Source organism: Leptonychotes weddellii, chromosome 15, assembly GCF_054177405.1.
Source record: "Leptonychotes weddellii isolate Sample4059 chromosome 15, ASM5417740v2, whole genome shotgun sequence".
In the NCBI taxonomy this organism is placed as follows: domain Eukaryota; kingdom Metazoa; phylum Chordata; class Mammalia; order Carnivora; family Phocidae; genus Leptonychotes; species Leptonychotes weddellii.
The window spans coordinates 38,449,590-38,473,465 of NC_138383.1; the positions used below are offsets into that span (position 1 = coordinate 38,449,590).

Below are 23,876 nucleotides of genomic sequence, written 5' to 3' on the forward strand. Positions count from 1 at the left end.
AAGGAAGCAGCTTGTCATGGGGGGACTGCTGCTTCATTTACAAATCAACTAGAAGCTGGAAAAGGTCTACCAAAAACAGTAACTTTGGCTTTATTTTTTTTTAGAGATTTTATTTATTTGAGAGAGAGCGAGAGAGGACCCTGGGATCATGACCTGAGCCGAAGGCAGACGCTCAACTGACTGAGCCACCCAGGTGTCCCTAACTTCGGCTTTAGAATAGCTGGTGTTGAGCCTTTCTGGCAAGGTTGTTGTTGTCCATCTGAGGCGATAAACTTGCACCATAGGTGGTAAAGGAGGCCTGTCTGTATTTTTTGTTCTAGAGAGGCATGTGCCCAGCTCATCCAAAAGTGGCATCATTAGAAACAAGGTACAAAGAAGAGAGGCTAGAATGGAAATCTGTTCTGATCTGTTTGAAACCACTCCCTTAGGAGAACATTTCTGATCATGGCTCATGAATGGTTACAGTACAGGATCTGAATAAGCCTCAGTAGCCCAGGGTTGAGTTCATGCCCTCGGCCTATGACCAGCTCCTATCTGAAGAAGCAGAGGCCTGTCAGAGCCACAGGTAATCTCATGTTTCTGACGATTTCTCCACCAAGTGGAGAAAAGTGACTGGGGTATGAGGTGGCCTGCCCTTCCGATAAAACAGTGGCCTGAGAAACCCTGACTTATGAAGCGGGTAGCAAATCTGTACTCTCCGTGGCCTCTTTGGCCAAGGATGGGTCAGTCTCACTAGTAAGCCCCAGTTTATTGTGGATGATGTGGCTGCGTCTTGCAGGCTAATTAGCTAGAGTGAATTTAGCCATGCAGGTGCAGGGCAGGCTCCGCCATGGAAATTGTGGGGTTTCTAGTGAAAGGCAAGTACTTAGCAAGACCAAGGGAGCCCTGTTGTAAGACCTGGTAGGTCCCCAGCGTAGAGCATGCCTTACAATGATTTAAGATTCTCCTCCTGCCGAGTGCTTCCAGTCAGAATCCTAGAAATAAGGGCCATCGTGAGAAAGCCAACCTGAGGTGTTTTAATGTTTGTTTTGTGCTTGCAAAAGCCTTGACTTTAGAATGTCCATCTCCTCTTACTTAGGGTTTTAGGCCATTTCTTTCTTCAGCCATTATTGAAAAGAATTTTGGCAGATGCAGGGCTAGATTAGACCTCCTTATCTCCATCTCCCCTCGGGTACTGCTGTCGAGTTCCCTGTCTCCAGTGACAAGAATCATTCTCTGCTGGTTTCGATTGAGTTCTCTGGCACACTGGATTTGATTTCTTATAGCACATACATTCCCTCTGCCAAGGTACACAGAGTCTTTAGACTTAGAGGCTTGTTTTATGATTTTTCCCCCTCAACTTAATTTATTCTACATATCCCATGGCAGAACTAAACATTTGTGGGTGTTTGGCCTGCCAGAGCTGGTGGTAGATCAGATGGGGCCGTGTCTATACTTGTTGAAGGATGGGAGGATTGCTTCCTTCTGGGGCATATTTTCAGAGAGCGTTGGACTAATTCAAGCAAAACTTTTCAACAGACTTACTCATGAAGAGAACTTACGGGATAAATTGATCCTAGGGTAGCAGTCAAGTTCTTGCTAGCCTTAGGGAAGCTGTTTTGGACTGGATAGAAAGCCCTCCCTTCCCTCTGCTTGCAACCCTGGGCATAACTCTTCTGGATTTCCTTAGGGCACAGTAGGACCCAGGAGATTCAAGGGCTGAAACGAGCAGGGGGGACTGTGAAGGCTTTTAACCTCTCATTGTGTATAAATAATTCTAAACTTTTAAAACTTCCCTCAGGTGAGCAGATGGAATCATTTAAAAATCCACTTAACTAAAAAATATCTCAACAACAGGGTTCCCCCTTCCCAGTACCTGCTAAGACAAAGACTTTTAAGGTGCGGGAAAATTTCGGTGGAGAATAGTGAGGTAGGGTGAGAAATGAGAATTAGAAACAGTGATTCCAAACTCATTCACTTAATCGAGAGACTTTGATTATGTGCTGACTTGGTGCCAGGCACTGTGCCAGATGCTGGGTCTACAGTGGTGAGCTTAGTATCAGCCTTGTCCTCTCCAAGCTCTGCAGGCCATCAGGGAGGACCGACAAGTCATGCATATCATGAAAATCATGAGTAGGGCTATGAAGGAAGAGCATCAGGGCTTGGATGTATAATGGGGGACCTGGTCTAAGACTTGGAGGGGGCAGTGGGCAGAGATGGCTCCCCTGAGGAAGTGACATTTGATCCGAGATCTGCGGGATGGGTAAGAAGTACCTAGGGGAGGGGAAAATAAAGCTGGATCAGAGGGACATATGTAGGAAAGGGCAGATAGGCCCCAAACTTCAGTGGGTGTAAGAATTGCCTGGCAGCTTTCTTAAAATTTATCTTTTTGCATCACACCCTCAGAGAGTCAGATTCAGTGGGGCCCAGAAATCTCTGGCACCCCAGGGGATTCTGATGCAGGTCTTCCTGGGGGGAATGCATTGTTGGGGAAGCTTTCTTTTCAGTTTGCATTTTTTTGCTGGAAACAGCTCCAGGCCTCCTTTGTAAAGGTGGATAGTTAGGTTTGGCATAAATGTAACCCGATTGCTCAGGGGATCTTGCCAGCTTCCTGGTCATGGTGTGTTTTATAAGTTTCCTTGATGGAGACACCACTACTGTGGCCGAGGTGGGTTCTCACTGAGGGGACTTGTGGGGAGGAATCATTGTGATGCCCCCAATGACAGACGTGAGACTGATTTTTAAAAAAGAGTATTTAAAACAAGTAAATAAGAGTTAGGGGGCACACACTGTCAGTGATAGACGTGAACAACTGTGTGTGGGAAATCTGCACACTGGAAGGAGCCATCTGGATTTTCTATGTCATTCCATCCTCATCGCAACCCTCCGAGGCAAGAACGGCCATTTCCCCCAGTTTACAGCAGAGATCACTTTCTCCGAGAAGTGAAGTGACTTGGACAGCCTGGTCCCACGGTCCCACTCTGCTCTCTCAGCCTGCTCCTCGCCGTGACTAAGGGACACGGTGACCACATATGCCTCTGTGACCCGTCCCCTCCCCTGCTTGCTCTGCCTTCGTGCTTCCTGGGCATTCTCCCTTTCTGTCTGCAGCCTGGAGCTGCTCTCAGAGGAGCGGGTAGGGCTGACCCCACGCTGGGTCCTGGCCTTTTTCATTTCAGCCTGGAGAACTTGGGGTCTTCAATTGTTATGTCACCAACAACAGAGCTCAGGGGCCCTGGAATTCAGTTTCTTGCTTTTGGACACAGATTATTCTACGGGTGGTCTGGAGCCCAGTTTGAAGAAGCTTGTTGGCATTTAGCAGTTCAGTTCTGGTAAAGGTTGACAAGATTGCTGAGCTCTTGAAAACGGTCCGCGTGTCCCAGAAAGTCCGAGCTTCTTCGGGAGAAGCACTTTGTGTGTGGTTTCTGTTCAGAAAGCCCCGCAGCTTGACTTCCCCAAGCAAGGGATTAGTGGCCAATCCGAGGTCTGATTCGCTGGGACAGTTCTGTTCTGGAGGACAAAGCCAGTCTGGTTGCAACCTCAGAAACTTTACACTCTCGGCCCCTTTTGGTTCTGTGGTACCAGTGGCTTCTAGAATCAGCCCCTAGGGAGGTGCTGGTGCGCCCAGCCGGGGAGCGTCCGCCAAGGGCAGCGCCTCACCGAGCTGTCTTGGAAACTCATCGGTGGCGACTCGCTGCGTCGGCTTCTGGATGTTACGAATGCTGTGATACCTTGGGAATGTGCTGCAAAGGACGCTGGGGTTTTTTAAAGTGGCCATTCATCTTGTCTGTGGAAACCTCAGGCTTTCTTCCCTCCTGACTCAGCTCAGGGCAGCGTCTTCTGGAGCCAAAGAGAAGGCAGAGCCTTTCTGGAGGGAGAACCAGCCCTCTACTGGGGAGCTCACAGGAGGGGTGCTTCTCCCTGCAAGTTTGTGACAGTTTGTTCATGGTCACCTTCCCTTTGACCCGTGAGGCAGAGAAGCAGGCTGGTTTTTCTCACGTCCACGTGTAGTATTTTAGGCTCCCGGTTAAGAAGTACTGTATTTTCCAGGCTGCTGGCTGGCACTGATTGGCTCTGTCTTGTTAGGCGAGTCATCTTGCTCCTGTCTCTGCATCCATAGCACGCGGAGGAGTTTCCTCCCCAGGGTCCCGGAATCCCGTGGGGACAATAGAGGAAGGATAGATGAGAAAGGGATTTGAAAGGGTTCAGGGTATAATGCAATTTTGCTTTTTCTTTCACTGGTGTTTTAAGCAGTGAGGATTTCATGGTGCACACGAGCCCCCATGCACACATATGCACACATCTGGCTTAGTTAGGACTTGTTTACAAGGAACAGAAATGCACTCAAGCTGGCATGAGGAGATTGGGTTAGGCTCTCAGAATACAGTTGTTAATCACATGGGCATCCAGATTCAGGAAATCGAGTTCAGCTGGGATACGGAGGACCAGAATGGGATTCAGAAACCGGCCCCTCCCACCCTCCTCCTTGGGGGCTGCAGTTTCTCATTTGTGTCTCTGTTCTTTGCCGTCTGTTTTTCTGAGTGCCCCTTCTCTGTCACCTTAATTTTTCCCTGTTTGTCGCTGGTCCAGCAAGTCTACTCTTGCCTCCACTTCACCTCCACCACCGTCTGTCTAATCAGCGCTGCTCCACCTTTTCCATGTCCCTGCCACATTAGAAAACAATCAGATTGTCTTCTGGGATAAAGGGACAAGGCAGCTTGCCACCAGAGCCCAAGGACTAATGGAGGGGGAGGAGGGCCTCTGGGCTCCAGCTGCCCCAAGGGCTGAGAGGATCAATATGGCGCCTTCCTCTAACCTAGGTGTTGCACGTTGGTTGGGAAGCTCTGACCTTATTGAATCTGTCTTTGATTTCTTTTTAAAGATTTTATTTATTTATTTGACACACACAGAGAGAGAGAGAGCACAAGCAGGGGGAGCAGCAGAGGGAGAGGGAGAAGCAGGCTCCCCACCAAGCAGGGAGCCCTATGTGGGGCTCTATCCCAGGACCCTGGGACCATGACCTGAGCCAAAGGCAGACACCCAACTGACTGAGCCACCCAGGTGCCCCCTGAATCTGTCTTTGTATCCAATTTCTAAGTTACCAAGAGAGAGTATGATTGGCCTCAGATCAGGTGTCCACACCTGTTGCAGTCACCTGTGGCCCGAGATCGGTGCCCATGGAACACACGTGTCCCACCATGGAGCTTGGGGGAGTGTGGGGTAAGGACCAGCATCCCAGGTGGAGTGTCCAGATAACAAGCAGGTTCGGGTACGTAGCAGGCTCCTTTTCTCCCTTGAGGCAGGGACCTTTGTCCTTAATCTCTATATCCCCACACCATCTGGCACAAATAGTTGGTAGGTTTTAGATGCTCAGTAAATATCTATTGATGAATAAACAACTAGGCATATGCATGGTGTAGATCTGAAGTTACGCTAAGCAGTATCTTAAAGTGTGATGCTTGATCTCTCTAGAAAACTCCCTCATCTGCCCCGCACCCCGTGTCCTGTCCTTGAACACAGCTTCACCCCATTCCTCTAGCACTTCTAGTGACTGGGGACATTCTTGCTGTTTTCTTCTTTCTTGTTACCATCTGAAGTCTCAAACGGAAAGTAGTTAACAGCGAGGCAGGCTGCCTATGTTTCTTCTCAGTATGAAGCATTTGGAACCAATTGTGCGGTGGCCCCTTTGAGTTAGCTGTTTAGAAGTCAAACAACACACACTAATACTGCATTGTAAAAATGTCTTTCCGGCCAGTATCTTGGACTTTTGTGTTTTTGTGGAAACGCCCATCTAAATTTCCTGCTTGGTTTTTTTCTTAATGGCCAGGCATTAACCTGGCAAATACTACTATTTTTTTTTAAATTCTGCTGATATTAAGCAAGCAGCAGCAGTACCTTTTGGAGATAAGAAATCAGCGTTCAGTATTTGGAACATAAATTGTTGGTGGTTGACATCCTGTTGAGAGTGACAGAGACTGCAGAGACCCTCTGTTTAATTAATAGTTTCATTTCGGACCCTTCACTCACCCTGTTTTATAACAGCTTTATTTAGCAGAGAGATGTGGATTGATGATGTTTCTTTGTAAGAATTGGGGAATGTAATACTTTGTTCTGTATTTACTCCCATATTTATTTCTATATTGGGTGTGTAACTCTTTTTTTTGTTTGTTTTGTTTTCCTTATTCTACATGAATCACTTGGATGCCTAAATTCAAGGACATTTGTTTTGCAGCTCTCATACATCTGTCTTGAATTTCATCTTTTCCACTCTGTCTTCTACTTTCCAAACAATTTACCTCCCTCTTTCTCTCTCCCTGCTGTTATTTATTTCACTGTGGACCCTTTCATTTCAAGAGCTGGCAGAGGGGACCAATGCAAACCACAATCCATTTCTATATAAAGGCCTTGGGGAGCATGGTGATCACAGCTTCTTAGGACAGGACACGACTCCTTTCACTCGGGACACAACTGGTCCATAGCAGTGTGGCTCACGCCGCTCTCAGAGCTGCAGTGGAGAATGCCGGGTTCCCGGTGACGGAATGCTGTAACACAGAGATTGGGCGTTCCTGTCACGGCCCGATCCAGTCCACTTTATGGAGCACCTTCATGTGCCAGGCTCTGTGCAGAATGGGCCCTAATGACTGTCCTCTTTGATCTTTTTTTTTCCCCAGACTGGGAATTTCTCACATCATTGTAAATGTTTCCTTCCCTTTCCTTGTCGTTTGGCCTGGGCTCCGTGGGCCTTCCTGAGGCAGGGAAGTGGTAACAAGGGGTTTAACTGGGCACTTGGAAAGTTCTGCCAAGAAACAGAGCTTCCCTGCAGCCAGTGGAAGGGGAAAAAAACACAGCAGAAACACCCCAGTGAAATAACAATCAGGTAGGAAATTGAAAGGAGTGTTCTGCTGAGTGCTAATGGCCCCGCCATGGATCAGGTATGGATGGCGCTGAAATGACTAAACATCTCCGTAATTCGCACAAACCACACTTCCTGCTCCTGTTTTCATTTCAGGAGTGGACGTGGAAACACTCAGCCCGCCCTGTTGGCCTGTGCGTTATAGCATTGGGGTTAGGAGGGGTGACGCAATCGCAGTCCTGGTCAACTGGAAGCTGCAGGAAGTTTTCAGCCTACTGGCCTGATTTCTTTTTGGAAAGCAACCTATTTAGTAGCTGTTTCGGATCCACAATAAACGCGTAAAAATGAAACACCAGCTCGCTTGTTTTTCATGCTGCATCTATGGAGTCACATGCGAGAAGCTGAGAAGTGGCTTCTTCCTCGGCCCGCACGTCATCGTCGTCATCGTGATCATTTATTGAGCGCCTACCATATGCAAAAGCAGCAGGAGATTTTATTCCCCTGGAGGGATGCGTCTAGTGAAGAACACACCAGTCTTTTGGTTTTGAGCCCTGTGAAGATGACGGCAGTAGGATTCTAGAAGGATGGAATCCCCTCTTGCTGTTGACTTGGCACATCACTTCACATCCTGGCACTCCCTTATTTCCACAGTGTACGAAATCTGCCTTTTCCTCATCGGAACTTTTCACTGTGGTACCTGGTCCAGGGGCTCTTGTCGTGCGCAGTATTCGTGTTGGATGTGTCATTCTAGTGCTGAGTGTGAGAGTTAGTAGAAAATCAGAGCCTGGAGCTCCAAGGTCATGGCTTGTTGGTGCCCCCAGGACGGAGGAGGCTGGGGAGCCCTTTTGTCCTGTCCGGGACCCTGCACTAACACCATCTCAGCAGTGGTTGGGCGGGGGGAGGGTATTCTGTTTTCAGATGAGAAAAGGCTTCTTAGCATGGATTTTTGTGTTTTAACAAAATGAAACAAACCTTGCTAGCTTATTTTTTGCAAAGTTCTTTGGATGGATTAGTTGGGGTGAATTGATGACACCTTCCAACTAAGGACAGGGACTAGAGAGATTCCTGCCCTGACAAGCGACTTCCCCCAGCAGAATCGCCACATTTACAAGGAATGGCACTCTTCCTTCCACACGGTCCTCATTTCTAGAGTTCCTTTCTTCCTTTTGTGTTTCCTTGCAACCTTCTGGGTCCTATAAAAATCTGGTGTGCAGACGCTCAGAATTTATTTCTCTGTGGTATGAACTCAACATTCTGGGTTGAACTTGTATGGTGACGCGTCTCTCAAAGGAGGTGGCAGATCAGGGATCCCAGTGTTCAAGTAAAAATACACCACTCAGAGCCAATGTGGGCCAACTTGAACTTTTTCCTGATTATATCAGCAGAGGGTCCTCAATGACACAAGCCACAGAAACCCTAGCTCTGCCCCCCATCCCCCAGGCCCCCTGAGCCATTCATTGCCTTTGGAGCTGGGACATGGTCTCTCAGATTCCAGCCCGACTCTGGCTCCTTGTCCTGTCTCACGGGCAAACTCCCAGCCACTTTAATCCTCCTCCCTGTACAGCATTTGGCCCTGGTCTGTTATTACTAGCCACCCTCTTACTATTCCAAACCACTCTGCCCAGTTAGAGGTTTTTGCACCAGATGGGGCTTTAGGAAATCCCTCTGTCAGCTTGTGAGAGCTGCAACACGGGGAAACAGAACAGCCTTTCCCTCCGTCTGTAGTGTCGGCCGGAAGGAACTTGGCAGCCATATGTCGCTTTGTACTCCCAGCAAACTGCTCATCTCCTGGCTTCTTGAGTCATTAGGGGCAGGGAGTTGTACAGCATAGTCAACGAAGCTCTTTAATTAGCGATACAAGTGATACCGGGTTCCAGGTGTGGAGGAACGAGATTCCCCAAGGCCACAGGGAACTAGAGTGATGAAGAAATATTTGGGGGGGGGGGAGGAAGAAAGAAATATTTTGCATTTCAGTGATTTTGAAAGGGCGAGAAGAAAATACTTACATTTTTGTCTTTATGTTTGTGGGCATCGTTTCTAATCTTAATAATTTGTTGTTGTTGTTGTTGTTGATTGAGGCCGATCCGAAGGTGCAGCTTTCTGAAAGGAAGTTTGGTGGCAAAGTTGGTTGGTGAGCGACTTCCGAGAAGGAGGGAGGAGGAGGCAGCCACTGGTGCTTTAGAATGTGCTTTAGTTCCCTGTTGGCTTCTTTGACTGCTGGTCACATGTGGGATGTGGCCTCCTTCCCATGCTCTTTGTCACCAGAATCACAAGACGGCAGCCCACTGCCGCTAGACCCGGGTCTCCAAGCCATGGGGGACACTACTTTTTTATTTTTTAATTTCTCATGCCCACCTGCATGGCCACCATCAGCCAGTGTGTCTCGGTGCTTGTGAGCATTTCTTTGTCGATTTCTGTCACTCCACAGAAAGAAGGATCCACAGACTGGGTGCTAGCCTGGAATGTTGTCTTCATGTCCACGAAGAAGGGGAGCTGTTGCCCACCCCCCAGAGTTCTTGGTGGGGAAGTAGAGACTCCTCTGCTCTCCCTTCCATCGGGCTTGATCTGCTTCCCTTCTGGCAGAAGTTCTCTTATAGAATATTCTGTACTTTCTCATACGGGGTTGTGTGGATCATCCTGGGTCCCAGCCCTGGCAGGGACCAGTGGTGCTGTGGTGTCCCAGTCACCACAGTCAATGACTACCTGTTAAGTGCTCTTGCAGTCTGACCACATGCAGAGCCCTTGCCCTCAGTGGGCTTTCTGATGTACAACCTGGAAGGGCACACATGAGATGTGTTCTCATGTGAGTGCGTGCTGGGGCCGAGGGCCGTTCTGAGCATGTACATCTATGATTCTCATAGGAGATGGGTTCCACAGGGCCATTTTGCAATTGAAGAGCATGAGGCTTGGAGAGACCAAGTGATTTGGCCGAGGCGGCAGAGCCAGGGTTCAAATTGCTGTCTGCATCCAGAGCCTGAGCTCTTGCCTGTTGCACTGCTTCCCACCTTGATGCCGTGAGGCGGGGGTGCTCCCAGAATGCAGCAATCCCCCAGGAGAAAGGACTAAGGGGTAGTGGTTGGCTTGTGCCCGACCTAGTAGAAGACCATGTGCGGCCCTTTATGCTGGGAACCGGCCGTGTATTTGACAGCACCCTGGAGTTACAGGTTAAGTCGGAAGCATGGCTTGCTGTTGACGGGTGAGGTGTGTGCTGGAGGGCTGGCCGCTGTTGAGGAGAGACGGCTCTTGGATAAAGAGATACAAGGAAGAAGCACCATATCCAATTCAGCACCTCTGCGACCGCTGCAGAGTGATTTCTGCTATAAAAGAATTCACGCAAAGCAAAGTGAGGCTCACAAGAACTTAAGTCCGCACAGCATCAGTGAGTGCCTGGCATTTCCTCACTCCGCCGGGTTGTGTCCTGGCCCGGTTCTTCTACCTGTGGGTGCCCCAAATGATACAAGGCCCGAGAAGTCGTTTCTTCCACCCCCTCTACCAGAATGGGAACCGGCAGCTGACGTGGGCACTGATTAACAGGAGTTAGAGGGGTCACCACATTTTTCTCCTGCCACATTCCCTAACCGAGATGGAGCCAGCCTTCCTCCTGCACTGTGTGTTCCTTCCTCCTGGCAGTGGCCATGATCTGCCCTGGGCCTGGACAAAAGTAGTCATGGTTCCGGCTTTTTTTTTTTTAAGATTATTTATTTATTTGTCAGAGAGAGAGAGCACAAGCAGGGGGAGTGGGAGAGGGAGAAGCAGGTTCTCTGCTGAGCAAGGAGTCTGATGCGGGACTCGATCCCAGGACCCTAGGATCATGACCCGAGCCGAAGGCAGACGCTTAATGGGCTGAGCCACTCAGACGTCCCATGGTTCCATCTTTTTTTTTTTTTTTGAATTGTGGTAAAATAGATAAAACGGAACAACTGTCCTTTTAATCCTTTTCCACTTGTAAACTGTAAGATTCCTGAAGGCAGACCCAATATTCCACCCCTGTCATTTCTCCTGCAACACTTTGATTCATGTTGATTCATGTTGGATTCATGTTGGATTCATGTAGGCAATGACACCTAATATCGGACCGCAGAACCCAGCTAGGTCAGCGATCTGTTGGTTAGAAAACTTACTGTTCTGACATTTAGAGTAATGAAGAATAAATTTTTAATGTTCATCTGACATTAAAAATGTCCCCCAGTCTTGTCTTTTGCGTTTAGTACAGCCTGGAGTGGTGGAGATGACCCCAGAAGGAGGGCGTGTGGTGCATGTAATGCCTGATACCTTTGCCTGCAGGGAGCAGGGTGGACGTGTTCTTTTCTGAACCTCACACTCTGTGACCCGTGGGGCACAGGCCCTCTTTCTGAAGGAGCTATGGTGAAGGGAGCATTGATCATCGCTCCAGCTTCGTAAGTGCAAATCCTCGAGGAGGGCTTTGATTTCTCATCATCAGCCTGGCCTGTCCACCCGCCTCTTTCCCTTGGTCTTGCCTGCTGGTTGGTTCTCTGTGTTGGCTTCAGGCAAAGGAGAGATGGGAAGATGAGGCAGGTGCAGGGGTCAAATGCCTCGTCAGAGAAAGGGAGAAAAGCTCTAATTCTACCAGCCCTTGTTTTTTTTTTTTAAAAGATTTATTTATTTATTTATTTGAGAGAGCGAGAATGAGAGAGAGTACATGAGAGGGGGGAGGGTCAGAGGGAGAAGCAGGCTCCCCGCTGAGCAGGGAGCCTGATGCGGGACTCGATCCCGGGACTCCAGGATCATGACCTGAGCCGAAGGCAGTTGCTTTAACCAACTGAGCCACCCAGGCGCCCCTACCAGCTCTTGTTTTGAGCTAAAAATTTATTCTTCAATTTAAAAAGCCTTCTGGGCCCCCAGCTATCCCAAGGCACTGGGAAGAGTCTTGGTCATCAGGGGGCCCTACAAGCAGCTGCACTTGGTTGCTTAGTGAGGCATCCCGTCTGGCTGGCCCCCCGACAGTGTTCCCGCCCTCCTTTCCTTCCAGTCCTTCATTCCCCCATTCGTCCACCCATCATTCACTGAACACATAACATGTGCCCGGCCCTGTACTTGGCCAACCAACAGCTGTACCAGGCTAAAATTTCAGTCACAGGACAGATCACACTGGAGTCATGCCTCAGAAGCAAGGTTTCATCTTACCTCTGGGACAAGGTCCTGCTGGAGCATTGAGAGTTCTCAGATCCTGAGATGACAGTAGCAACAACAACAACAACAACAATAACTGATAGTAATCACAGCAGCTAACTATAATCATATAGTACCTGATCCATGCCAGGCTCTATTCTAAGCACTTTATGGAACATGATCTAAATCTTCACAACATCCAGTGAAGTGTAGGTACCGTTATCCCCATTTTGCAGATGAGAAAACCAAGAGAGAAGTTAGGTAGCTTGTCTGAGGTCACCAACCAGCAGGTGGCCAGAGCAGAATTAGATCTGGGCCAGCCTGGCTCCAGATCCTATGCTAAGTAACCTCTAGCCTTATAGACTGCCTCCACATTGGAGGGTGGGACCAGGGGACGGGGGGTTCTTTTCTCTCAGACTGTATAGTAGTGTTCTGTTAGGAAGGGTGGGGACACTCGTAAGGCTCTGTGGTCAGCATTTGGTGGAAGGGCAGGGGGAGCCTAGCCTGAGAAGGCTTCACTGACCTTGCCGAGGAGCTTGCTGATGAATCTTACATCTGTGTTAGCTTTGGCTTGATCCCATAGATTTGCAGCAGCTGTTGAGAAATAAAAACTTGGACCCCCAGTCAAGTGCAAGTCCCAGTCCTTAGAATGAGAGGCAGATTCTGAGTCACCCTCTGGAGTTGGGGCTTCTCGGAAATCACCAGGTTGCATCTCCCTGTGGCATCTGTGGGTGCTGACGAATCCCTCCAGTGTGTCCGAGGAGCTCGGGTTTCGAGTGTGCAGTTTTACAGTTTCCCATTTCCCAGCCCTGCCCCTTTTGATATTTGCTTCATTGTTTCGTGGGTCACTGGAGAAGCGTTCCTGGCCGGCATTCCTAGGATGATAGCTCCGACCACAGCCTCGGAATTGCTAACCAGAACCAGCCGCCAGGCCGAGGAGTGGGGACTTCCAAGTAACTCAATAGCCCGTTTTGTCATCCTTATTGATTTCTGCCAAGTTGAGCTAATATCGTCTCCTCTCCCTTTTTTTTCCATTTCGCCTTTTTTGCCTTGCTTCTGAATCTGGCGAACTAGTTATAAGCCCTTAGATCTCAAAGCTTGGAGGGTTTGCTGGTCTCGGGGCAGCTGTGAAAGGTGGTGGTGCAGCCAGTCCGACTATGGTCGAGGTGAACCCTGCGTGGACGTTTGGCCACATGGTCGCCCGAGAGGGGGCAGGCACTGGGTGTGGAAGTCACTCGCTTGTCTCGAGCTGCAGCGGTGCCAGCCAGGGAGGCCCTTTTCAAGTGCTGAGGTCACCGGGAGCCTTTTCTCTCCGATGGCCCCGCGGGATGCAGGCTCCGGCTCGGCCTCCAGCATCTGGTTCCAAGGCTGCGGGGCGGGGCGCCGCTGGCCTGGGCTCCTCCTCCCCGCGGTCACCTGCCAGAAGGTGAGGGACCAAGCTGAGAGTCCCGTCCCAATCACACGTGTCACACGTGTCAGAGTTCTCAGTAGCGAGAAGAGCAGCGTCCACGGAGTGTGTTCAAAACAGTTTCCAGATGCCCCTTTAAAATCTGGAAGTCCGAAATGGGCCGTGGAAGGCAGAAAAGAAAGGGGGTGGGGGGAAGCAAACAGACCTCCTAAAACTGGCCCCAAAACAAGTATATGTTTTGCAAAAGGTGCTTATGGCAAAAATACCGCTCACTACAGACGGAAATCCCTGTTTTCCGAGGAGTTCTATATCCAGCCTACTAACTATGCAGTTGATTGATTAACTTTACAACAGAGTTGACAGGAAGATGTTTTTTGAAGAGGATGCTGACAAGACAAGGGGGAAATAAGTATAAATTTGACGAGATATTAGCAAAGTGTCCCATGTGTACAGTGCTTTTTGGTTTTCACAGCATCTCCACACACATCACCTCACTTAAGTTCTGAATTCATCCCGAGACTTGGGCATTGCTGCGCCAGGCAAGCCGGCATGACCTGCCCGAGCTCCGGAACCGTGTCACCGACTGACGTCCACTGAGAGGTCAGGGCCGGGAGGTGAACCAGGCCCCCTAGAGCCCGTTTTCATTCTGCACTCCTGGATTTCCTCCCACGAAGGAGCTGTAAGAGAGTGAGGAAGCCCCGACTCGAGCTCCTGACTCTGATGAAATGCTCTAACATCACACCAAGGAGGAAGAAGAACTCCTTCGTTGGGGATCCTTAGTACTAAGTGCAGTCAGCGCTCAGTCCTGGGTGGTTCTGATCTTCAGCATCCTGAAGGCAGAGGATTAATGGGCAGGCAGTAGTCGGTCCCGACAGAGTTCGGGAGCATAGGGCAGCGTGTGGCCAGGGTATAACCTCCCCCTCTTCACTGTTGCATCATCTCAGAGTTTAGGCAAATGCTGATTTTTATTAGAGGGAGTTTTACGGATGGGGCAATATTGTAGCTCTCTTGGTTGAATCAAGGTCAAGCCAAGGCCTGCGATGAACTTCTAGGACAAGGGGGTCATCATCTGGGGTCCGTAGGCCCCCTGGGATCAGACAGGTTCACTGACAGCCTTCAAGGAATTCACAGACTCTGTGAAATGACCCACAGACTTTTTTGTGTATGTGCATTTTTCACCGGGGAAAGGATCTGTAGCTTTTATCCTCGAAAGGGTCCATGACCCCCAAAATGGTTATGAAACCACTGTTTCAAGAGTCCTCTTTGAAAACCTTTAGTGGACTTGAGATGCGACACACACTTGAAAAGGCACAGGGGTGAGTCTTGGGATCATTTCTTCAAGCTGCAGCATTTCACCTTCCCAGTCAGCATAAGAGAATCATCAAAGCGGACCTGTATGACTTTTCTAACATAAGGTTCACTTTCTGATTCAGGTATCCAAATGGACATGGTTAGAAAGATCATTCCCATGCCTTCTGCACTGACTCAGAGCAGAACAGCTGTGAGGCTGCACTTGAAAAAGCCCTGTGCGATCTGCACGTCACTGATGAATGCTGGAAGTTCCTCAATAAATCGCCGTTCTATAAAATTATACCGTGATGTATTAGTCTACAGAAGGATGGACATGTAGTGTCAGATGTGAGTCTAAAAGCATAATTATTTTCCACTGAACCAATGGGCCTTTATTTGGAAACAAAAGATCTAACAACTGTGGTTAAAACACAAGCCAAGACCTCCTGTCTTCCTTGAGCCCCGGTGGGAAAGAAAGGGGGGAAGTCACTAGGGAGGGAGGGAAGGAAAGGGTTATGGGGGTTACAGTTTCTTATCTCTCCAAGAAGGACACTGAGAGAAAAGACATAAATTTCTGATGATTAGGGGTGGGGCAGAGGGAGGGTGTTATAATCCTTCTGCCTACATGAGGCACCCAGAACAAATTATTCTTTTTTATCTGTGCGGGGTGGGGAGACAGCATCTCTGTTTTCAGAGTCTTAAAAAGTATTGTACTAATGCCCCTAGGGTACCCCCAGCGGGCCAGCCAGCCCGCAGGTCCCCCTTCTATTATGTCAGCTGGGGGATGGCCCTGACTTACACTGGGTGGCTAATAAGCTTCTAGGTGCTAGGTTGCCCAGGTACCAAAACCCACCTTTCCTTTAAAAATATCCAGCCGGGAGCCAATACATGCTTACATTTCAAGTACAATGTGGGTGCCTACACAAAAGCATTGTATTACAAACACAATAAATCTTCCATTTTTATATTTAAGGCTCACAGACTGCAACTTACTTTAGGGAACAGTCTAGCTGCCCCTAAAGAAAGTCTGTTTCCAGATGCCATTTGTTTGTGGGAGCCCCAAGCCCCAGGGAAGATGATAGTTGTGATCCCTTTACAGTACATGTGACCAGGGAGGATTTCTTCTTTAACCTTGGAGTTAAAGGCTACTGCTGGGGCACCTGGGTGGCTCAGTCATTAAGCGTCTGCCTTCGGCTCAGGTCATGATTCCAGGGTCCTGGGATCGAGCCCCGCATCGGGCTCCCTGCTCGGTGGGAGGCCTGCTTCTCCCTCTCCCACTCCCCCTGCTTGTGTTCCCTCTCTCGCTATGTCTCTCTTTGTCAAATAAATAAATAAAATCTTAAACAAAAAAAAAAAGCCTACTGCTAATGAAATGTATTGCAACAGATCCATTCCTGATAAAACTTTTGGTCAAAAAGTTATGGAAGGCTATTTTTTTTTTTAATTGTGGTAAAATACACATAACATGAAATTTACCATCTTCGCCATTTTTTAGAAGATTTTATTTATTTGAGAAAGAGGAAGAGATAGCGAGAGAGAGCACGAGCGAGGGGGAGAGAGAGAAGCAGGCTCCCCACCTATCGGAGCCTGACATGAGGCTCGATCCCAGGACCCCGGGATCATGACCCGAGCCAAAGGCAGACACCTAACTGACTGAGCCACCCAGGCACGGCCATCTTAGCCATTTTTAAGTGTACAGTTCAATGGTACTAAACATTTTCACATCATCGGGTAGCCAGCACCATCCCTGTAACTCTTTTGATTTTGTAAAACTGAAGTTGTAGGAGCACCTGGGTGGCTCAGTCAGTTAAACTCTTGACTCTTGATTTCGGCTCAGGTCATGATCTAAAGGTCCTGAGATCAAGCCCCGTGTCAGGCTCTGTACTCAGCAGGGAATCCGCTTGAGACTGTCTCTTTCCTCCTGCCCTTCCCCCTGCCCACGCTCCCTTGTGCACATGCACTCTCTCTCTCTTTCTCTTTCTCTCTCTCTCTCAGATAAATGAATTTATTTTTAAAAGAGAAATGCTGAAACTATACACCCATTAATGCCACATTTCCTCCATCTCCACAGTCCACTAGCCCCCGTCAACCACCATTACAATTTTCTGTCTTTACGACTTGGACTACTCTAGGTACCTCCTAGAAGTGGAATCACACAGTGTTTGTCTTTTTGTGACTGGCTTCTTTCACTTAGCATGGTGTCCTGAAGGTTCATCCGTGTTGTAGCGTGTGTCAGAATTCCCTTCCTTTTACGGCTGAATAATATTCAAGACTATTTTGTTTAATGTGTAAAGAATATCTGTCTCACACCAATAGCTGATATTACATATGATAGTAAAAGATCCATCATTATGATCAGGTAGAAGTTAGAGATGCTTGCTACTTACTATTTTGTTCTGGAAATTCCAGCCAATTTAGTTCTACAAGAAAAGGAAATAAATGGTATAAAGGTTGAAAAAAGAAGATAAAGTTCTTTTTATTTGCAAATAGCATGGCTTTCTATACAGGCTCCAACATGCTTTGAAGTAAGAGTATATATTCCAGAGTTAGCTGTTTCTCCAGCTCCACCTTCTTATTTGTGACCCTGATCCCACCCTCTGGCCTACTCACTGACTTTGTTCTTGCATTTTTCCTTCTCATCAATTTTTTCCTTGTCTGGATTATCCCCAACAACATATGTTAAAGTACCTCCCATCTATAAAATATCCACCCCCTGACCTCATCTTTAAAATATCCTCTCTGACCTCATCCTGTTTTTCCAGCTACAGTCCTATGCTCTGCTCCCTTTACAGTAAAACTCTTAAGGGAAGTCCTCAATAGTCACCACCTTATCTGCCATTTTCTTTTTCCCTGTACAGCCTGTCTTCTTTTTATTGTCCTCTGCTAGGTGTTTTGTGTTGGCAAGCGGACTCGAGTTTGTCTGGTCCCCACCTACTCTAGGTGTGTGTGCTGGACAGAGCTGCACCCTAGTCCCTCCCTCTTCTACTCGCTCTGTCTTTCATCCTCGCGTCACTAACTCCTTGACCTGTCAAGGTCATGAATGACCTTAGTTGCCATATCCACTGGTCAATTCTCTGTCCTCATCATACTCAACATCTCAGCGGCATTTGACACAGGAGTCTAATCTCTCCTCCCCAAAACACTTCTGTCACCTGCCTTTTGGGACACCAGAGTCTCCCTGTTTTCCTCCTGTCACTTGTCACTCCTCAGTCTTTTGTGGGTGGCCGCTGGATCTGCCCGGGGGCGCCTTTCCCTCTGTAGCCATGCCCTCTCCTTGGGTAACCTCATACAGGCCCATGACCCCTAACAGCATCCAGGCAGTGAGGATTCCCGATTTATATCCCATGACCCCCCCTCCCCTCCCCCCCCCGGCTCCCCAGGGATTGGTCAATCCAGGTGCCTCCTTGAAATCTCCACTGGTACCTCAGACTGACCTGTCCGATCTTGATTTTTCCCTCCCAGAGTTTCTCCTCATCTTGGTCAGTGGGAACCCTTGACACACTTTTGCTCACACCCCCAAACCACAGTACATCCTTGATCTTTTTCTTTCCCTCATCGCTTCTCCACATTCAATTAGTCAACCCGCTCTAGTGACTGTCTTCGGAATATATCATGTGCTTGCTCTCTGCTGCTATAACCCAGGTCCTTGCCGCTGCTGTCACCTCCTGCCTGGGCTGTTTGCACTGGCTGCTCCAGACCCTTCCTTCCCCTGCAGCCTATTCCTTCAGGGCTGCCGGAGTGACCTTTTAAAATGACCACTCCCCTGCTAACCCGCCATAGTTTCCTGTTACACTGGGAATAAAATTCCATCAGTTTTATTGGACTGCAGGGCCTTGAAAATCTGCCAAGAGTGCCCTTCTGACCTCATTGCAGCCCCCTCCCCGACTCTGTCTGGCTGCTCCACCCCAGCCCTCTTCCTCTGCCTCCCAGCCTCTAACAGGTGCCCGGGGCCTCAGGTGGCCTCCCTCCATGCGCGCGTGACTCACTCCATCTCATATCAGGGGTCTGTGCTCATATGCCATTTCTTCAAAAATGTCTTCCCTGATCCCTCTCTAAAATATGTACCACTACCCCCTCAGCATGCCTTTGCTCTTACCTTGCTCTTTTTCTTTCATTAAAGTTTCTGAAAGTATTCTATTCTTACTTGTTGCCTGTCTCTCACACTAGAATTGAAACCCTGTGAAGGCAGCGACTTCATTTGCTTTATTCTTGTATCTTTTGTGCTGAGCACATAGTAAATGCTCAGTTAATACTGTTGAATGAATTTTAGCACTTTCCAGTCACAAAACATACTGGGAAGAAACAGTGTACTTACAATAGTGAGATACGAAATGCCTAAACATCAATAAGTAGAAGATAAGAAACAAAAACAAGGCTTCATTTTTTCCTGTCAAATTAAAAAAAAAATGAGTATTGGTAAGAATACTGGGGAATGGGCTCTCTCATTTACCGCTAGTGGAAATATAAAGTTTTCCAAGCTTTCATAAGTGGTGAGTCATGGGTGATTTTTATCTCAACTTTTGTGGTTTGCTACGTTTCTCATTTTTTCCAATAATTACTTTTCTCCCTCCAGTAATTACTTTTTAAACCAGAGAAGTCCCTTCATCTTCCTCCCTGCCCCCTTTGAAACTTATTCACCTGGCTGGGTCCTTGCACTAGCAAACTTTCAGAGCTAAGCCCAGCAGCGGGATGGTCTTGTCCTGTCATTGAACCTCTTCTTCTAAAAATGTTGAATCTGCAGCCTATATCAGGTTTCTCTGGAATGATGCAATTCTGGGCAGTACAAACTATGTGCAGAGTCGCTCTTGCTCGAAGGGCTGGTTTGGGAGCCCACTACAAAGGCAGGGCCCACCCATTTGGAGGTGGGATCCCATAGCCTTTCCTGCCAAGACCCAGGTCTCCATAGACAGGGGAAGCCTAACATTTCTTGGTAGATACCCCACCCGACTCCCTCGCTGCTCAGGATTGAATTAAAAACAATAATAATCTGCTCTGTGCAGCTGGACTTCTGGTGCCTGCTTCCCTTTGACACACCCATGCCCCATTCTGCCAATGCCCAGGCAGCCGGCCCCCCTGCGTGGGCCCCAGGCCCCGGAAGGGAGGCTGCAGCTGAATCACCAGTGGGCCATTCTTCCATTTCCCCTGGTTTCTTTCTTCTCTGGAGCTGCCTTGGTAGTTGGACATTCTGTTTAATTATGTCGCTTTCTGGGCTCGGCAGTTAAGTTCCAGAGCGCCCAGTGGCCCACCTGAATGATGTTCACCCCGATGGCTGGGAGCAAATAAAGGGAGCCAGCCCCTACTCAGCTTCCTGTCCCATGCTGTTGCATTCATGCTTCCTCAGCCCTGTCCCTCCTAGACCCTGCTCCTCTGACAGTTGGCACAGCCAGCCTCAAGAGCTTGCCAGTAGACTGTGGGTTGTTTTAAGTGGCACTGAGAACTGAGGCTTGGGGCTGGCTCAGGATGTTGCTTCCCTCGTGTGTGTGGGTGAGTGGCACACATGGCCATTGCCAGTATTCCAAGTGCAAGAACCCGGTGGAGTGGGGAGAGGGCCAGACTCTAGCTACTTGGTCTTCTGTTTGATACCCTTGTCCCCTCTCCCTCGGGGCTCAGGGGGCACAGCAGAGCCGGGAAGCAGGGGAGCACCTGCCTGCTGACAGTGTTGACAGGCACTGATAAAAAGCCTCCCTTCCTGCCTTAACCACCTGGCGTTGGGGGTGTACGTGTGGTTCATTTTATAATCCATCTTCCATCTTTATGCTTTTTCGAGGAAGTGCCCGTGGGAGAAGGGGGATCGAAGAGCTCTCTTGGAACAGGTGTGATCCTCTGTCGGCCTCAGTCACAGCCCGAGCCTGGGTGGGACTCCGACTCCCCTGCCCTGCCCCAGACCACAGAGGCCAGTGGGCTCGCAGCTTCACTTGTTCATTGATCTGTACTTCAGTGTGTTCCAGTTCATTCACCCCTCGAGCCCGAGGGGCTCAAAAGGACGCTGCAGTTAATGCGGTTGGGACTTAACCACCTTTTTCCCTTTTCTTCTTACAGCTGAAACTTTGGAACAAATACCGCATCTCCAACATTCCATCACTAATATTCCTAGACGCCACCACCGGAAAGGTCGTGTGCAGGAATGGGCTGCTGGTGATCCGCGATGACCCAGAAGGTAGGACCTGTAGGACCTTGGCATGTCCGTCCCGTACTCCCTGCTCCATCCTCCTACGGCTGACTTCATCCCCATTGGCAGAGAACATACAAATGAAATAGATATGAGTGGGTTTACTTGGCGAGAGGATATTGTCATGATGAAATTATAGTATTCTCCAGGTCATGGTTAAGATTTTTAAAGAGATCAGAATGTCCCGCCTGGGGGCTTTAATTCACGGGCCAAAGGAGACAGAATCGGAGAAAGGAAGTTCGGTTTTGAGGGCTGAGGAGGCCGTCGAGAAGCAATGAGAGCCCGGAACCAGACTTGGGTGCTGTGTCCATAGCAGCTGCCACCTCACCAATTAGAGGCAGGCTCAGCGGTTGTGAGGTTTTTGTCTCTTTAAAATCTTACCATCGTGAAGACACAGCCTCTGTGTTGCTCTCCTGGCCCCGGGGGGTGACTGACCTCATTTCTTGATGCTGCGCAAGTGCCTCGGCCTTGGCCTTGCTGACTGGCCGGGTGGGTGGCCGTCCACTGGGCTGCTGTTATCACTGTCCCGCTCGCTGGCTGCCCGAGCTCTGGTTCTCTCCCCGCCGCACTGCCGTCCTAAAGTGTCGTGAGGCCTTCCCTTCCTCACTTACTGATAGGGGATTCACCCTGGTCACAGATTTTCCCAGGAAAAATTTCACCTGCTTCAAAGAATTGCCCTCAGTAAAAACCAAGGCGTGGTAGAATCCAGTCTTTACCTTCTCAAATCACACACACACACACACACTCTCTCTCTCTCTCTCTCTCTACTCTGAGCTTGTTAAAAATGCAGATTTCCCAGCCCGACCTCCAGAGATATTGGGGTCTCTTTGATTCAGGGTGGGCTTCGCCACTTGCATTTTTAACCAGTCTGTGCTTCTCCCACCCCCCACCCACCCCAGGGGATTTTTGAGGCCGTGGTCCATGGACCACCCTGTGAGAAAACACTGTTGTGTTGCTCTTCCTGCCTGGGGCTTAAGTGTCATCAGAATGTAGAACATCTGGGTTGAGTGAGTTTTTACTCTTTCCTTTAACTGGATTTAATTCTCACTTGGTTTCCTGGGCCCCAACCCAGACCAACTGCATCAGAATCCCTGGGGGTGGGCCCCAGGAGCATCCTATTTTAAAACTCCCCTGCTGATTCTAAAATGCCATCAGAGTTGGGAGCCACTGAGCTTCCAGGGTTGGACTTGAAGAAACTCATGGTTCCTCCATGAGGATTTCCCAGCCTGGCGCAGCATCAGACTTACCTGGGGGGAGTCTGTTTTGCTTTGTTTTGGACATACATCTTCAGCCTTGGCCCCAGATCCCAAGACTCAGAGTGTGACCAGGGCTTCTGTAACTTTCCAAAAGCCCCCCAGGAGATGGGCCCTGTGATCACCCAGGTTCGGGAACCATCATCTTGGAGGTAGGTGGGGCTCTGCCATGAATGGGTTCTGCCTTTGTTCCTGGGCTTTAGCTCCAGATCCTCTGCGTGTGTTAACAAATACTATTTGATGATAACGCTGCCGGGCCCTGCCTCTCTGAGGCCTCTTGGGTCAGAGACCATAAGGAAGAGTCTTAACAATGTTCTCACCCTCTGTTGCCTGTTTCAGGTTTGGAATTCCCTTGGGGACCTAAACCCTTCAGGGAAGTCATTGCAGGGCCCTTGCTGAGAAATAATGGACAGTCCCTGGAGAGCAGCAGCTTGGAGGGGTCTCACGTGGGAGTCTATTTCTCCGCACACTGGGTGAGTGTTCAGTCCAGATGGAAGGAAGCAGTGATGTTGCGACCAAGACCAGTCGTGCTTGGCTCTTGGAGGTGTTAACTGCTCGGGCATGACTCTCCGTGTTCTTACTTCCTCCTGCACCTGATGCATTGTTGGTATGCCATGAGTGCTTATTATTATGAATGATGATGGCAGCAAGAAAATTACTTCTTTTGACTGGTCTGAAAGGAGAGTCCTCCTAACCCATTCTGATGAGGCTTCCAGTAGTCTCTAAGGGGGTTTGTTTTCACTGCCACCTGCTGGCATGCCATGTGGGTGGGGGGCACCCCGTGTTGGACATTCAAAAGAGGCATGTTTGTTTCTGCCTCTGTATTAAGCCGGGTTTCACTCTCCCAGTCCTACTTGGGTCTCGCTTACCCGGTCTCTTTTGGCAAGTGGCTGGGAAATGGGAAGGCCAGGTCCAGCGTCAGGCTGCAGGATCCCCCTCTCCTCTTGCAGTGCCCACCCTGCCGAAGCCTCACCCGGGTCCTGGTGGAATCCTACCGGAAGATCAAGGAGGCAGGCCAGAAATTTGAGATCATCTTTGTTAGTGCGGACAGGTAACATGAGCTGGGGAAAGTGGCCGCGCCATTCCGTTCCCTTTTCCAGAGGTTAACACGCATTTCTCTTACCTTACACATCTCACCCCCTAAGGGTAGAGCGTGGAGATGGGGGTTGGGCAAGGCTTATCTGGGATGATTGGCAAACGGACAGATACATTTCAGATTTCCTCCTGCGACTGTCTGAAGGGGAGCCGAGAAAAACCTGTTCTTGCTGTAAATAATTGCAGCATGTCCCCTTCCAGCCTGGGTCATTAGAGATTAGGATGCGATTTTCTGATTTGTTCAGCGTTGTGGATCACGATGAAAGGGCTTGGAGGGGAAGGATGGAAAGAAAAGAGCCAGAGGCTGATGGAATGTGACACCTGTCTGGGACGGCTGTGCCATAATTTCCCTTCGCTCTGGCCGCGTCCTTTGCCTGGGGGCTGTCCTAAAAACAAGAAGGGCAAAGTCTCCTCCTGGAGTACCTCAGGTCCTTTTTACTGCAGCTTCCTCTGCTGCGGTCCCTCTTGCTGGTTTTACTCATCAGCGACCCTCCTTCATCACAATTACGTACAATTCAACGACTGTTGACCAACGTATGTACCCCTGTAATCAGCACCGTTAAGTATAGAACATTTCTATCATCACAAGGTGCCTTCTCAGTCATCACCCTCAAACCCCAGCCCCAGGGAGCCCCTGATCTGCTTCTTATCACTGTGGTTAGATCTGTCATTCCTAGAGTGTTTAAATACATGGAGCCATAG

The 23,876-nt window shown here is 49.1% G+C and overlaps 1 protein-coding gene across 1 annotated transcript in view; it reads left to right on the plus strand.

Annotated features, from left to right (window-relative positions):
• NXN (nucleoredoxin) overlaps nt 1–23,876 on the plus strand; it is a 136,432-nt gene that overhangs the window by 90,196 nt on the left and 22,360 nt on the right. Inside the window, exons 2-4 of the mRNA XM_081806144.1 lie at nt 20,697–20,814; nt 22,419–22,552; nt 23,030–23,130. Of these exons, the coding sequence (XP_081662270.1) occupies nt 20,697–20,814; nt 22,419–22,552; nt 23,030–23,130 (353 nt within the window). The remainder of the gene's footprint in view (nt 1–20,696; nt 20,815–22,418; nt 22,553–23,029; nt 23,131–23,876) is intronic.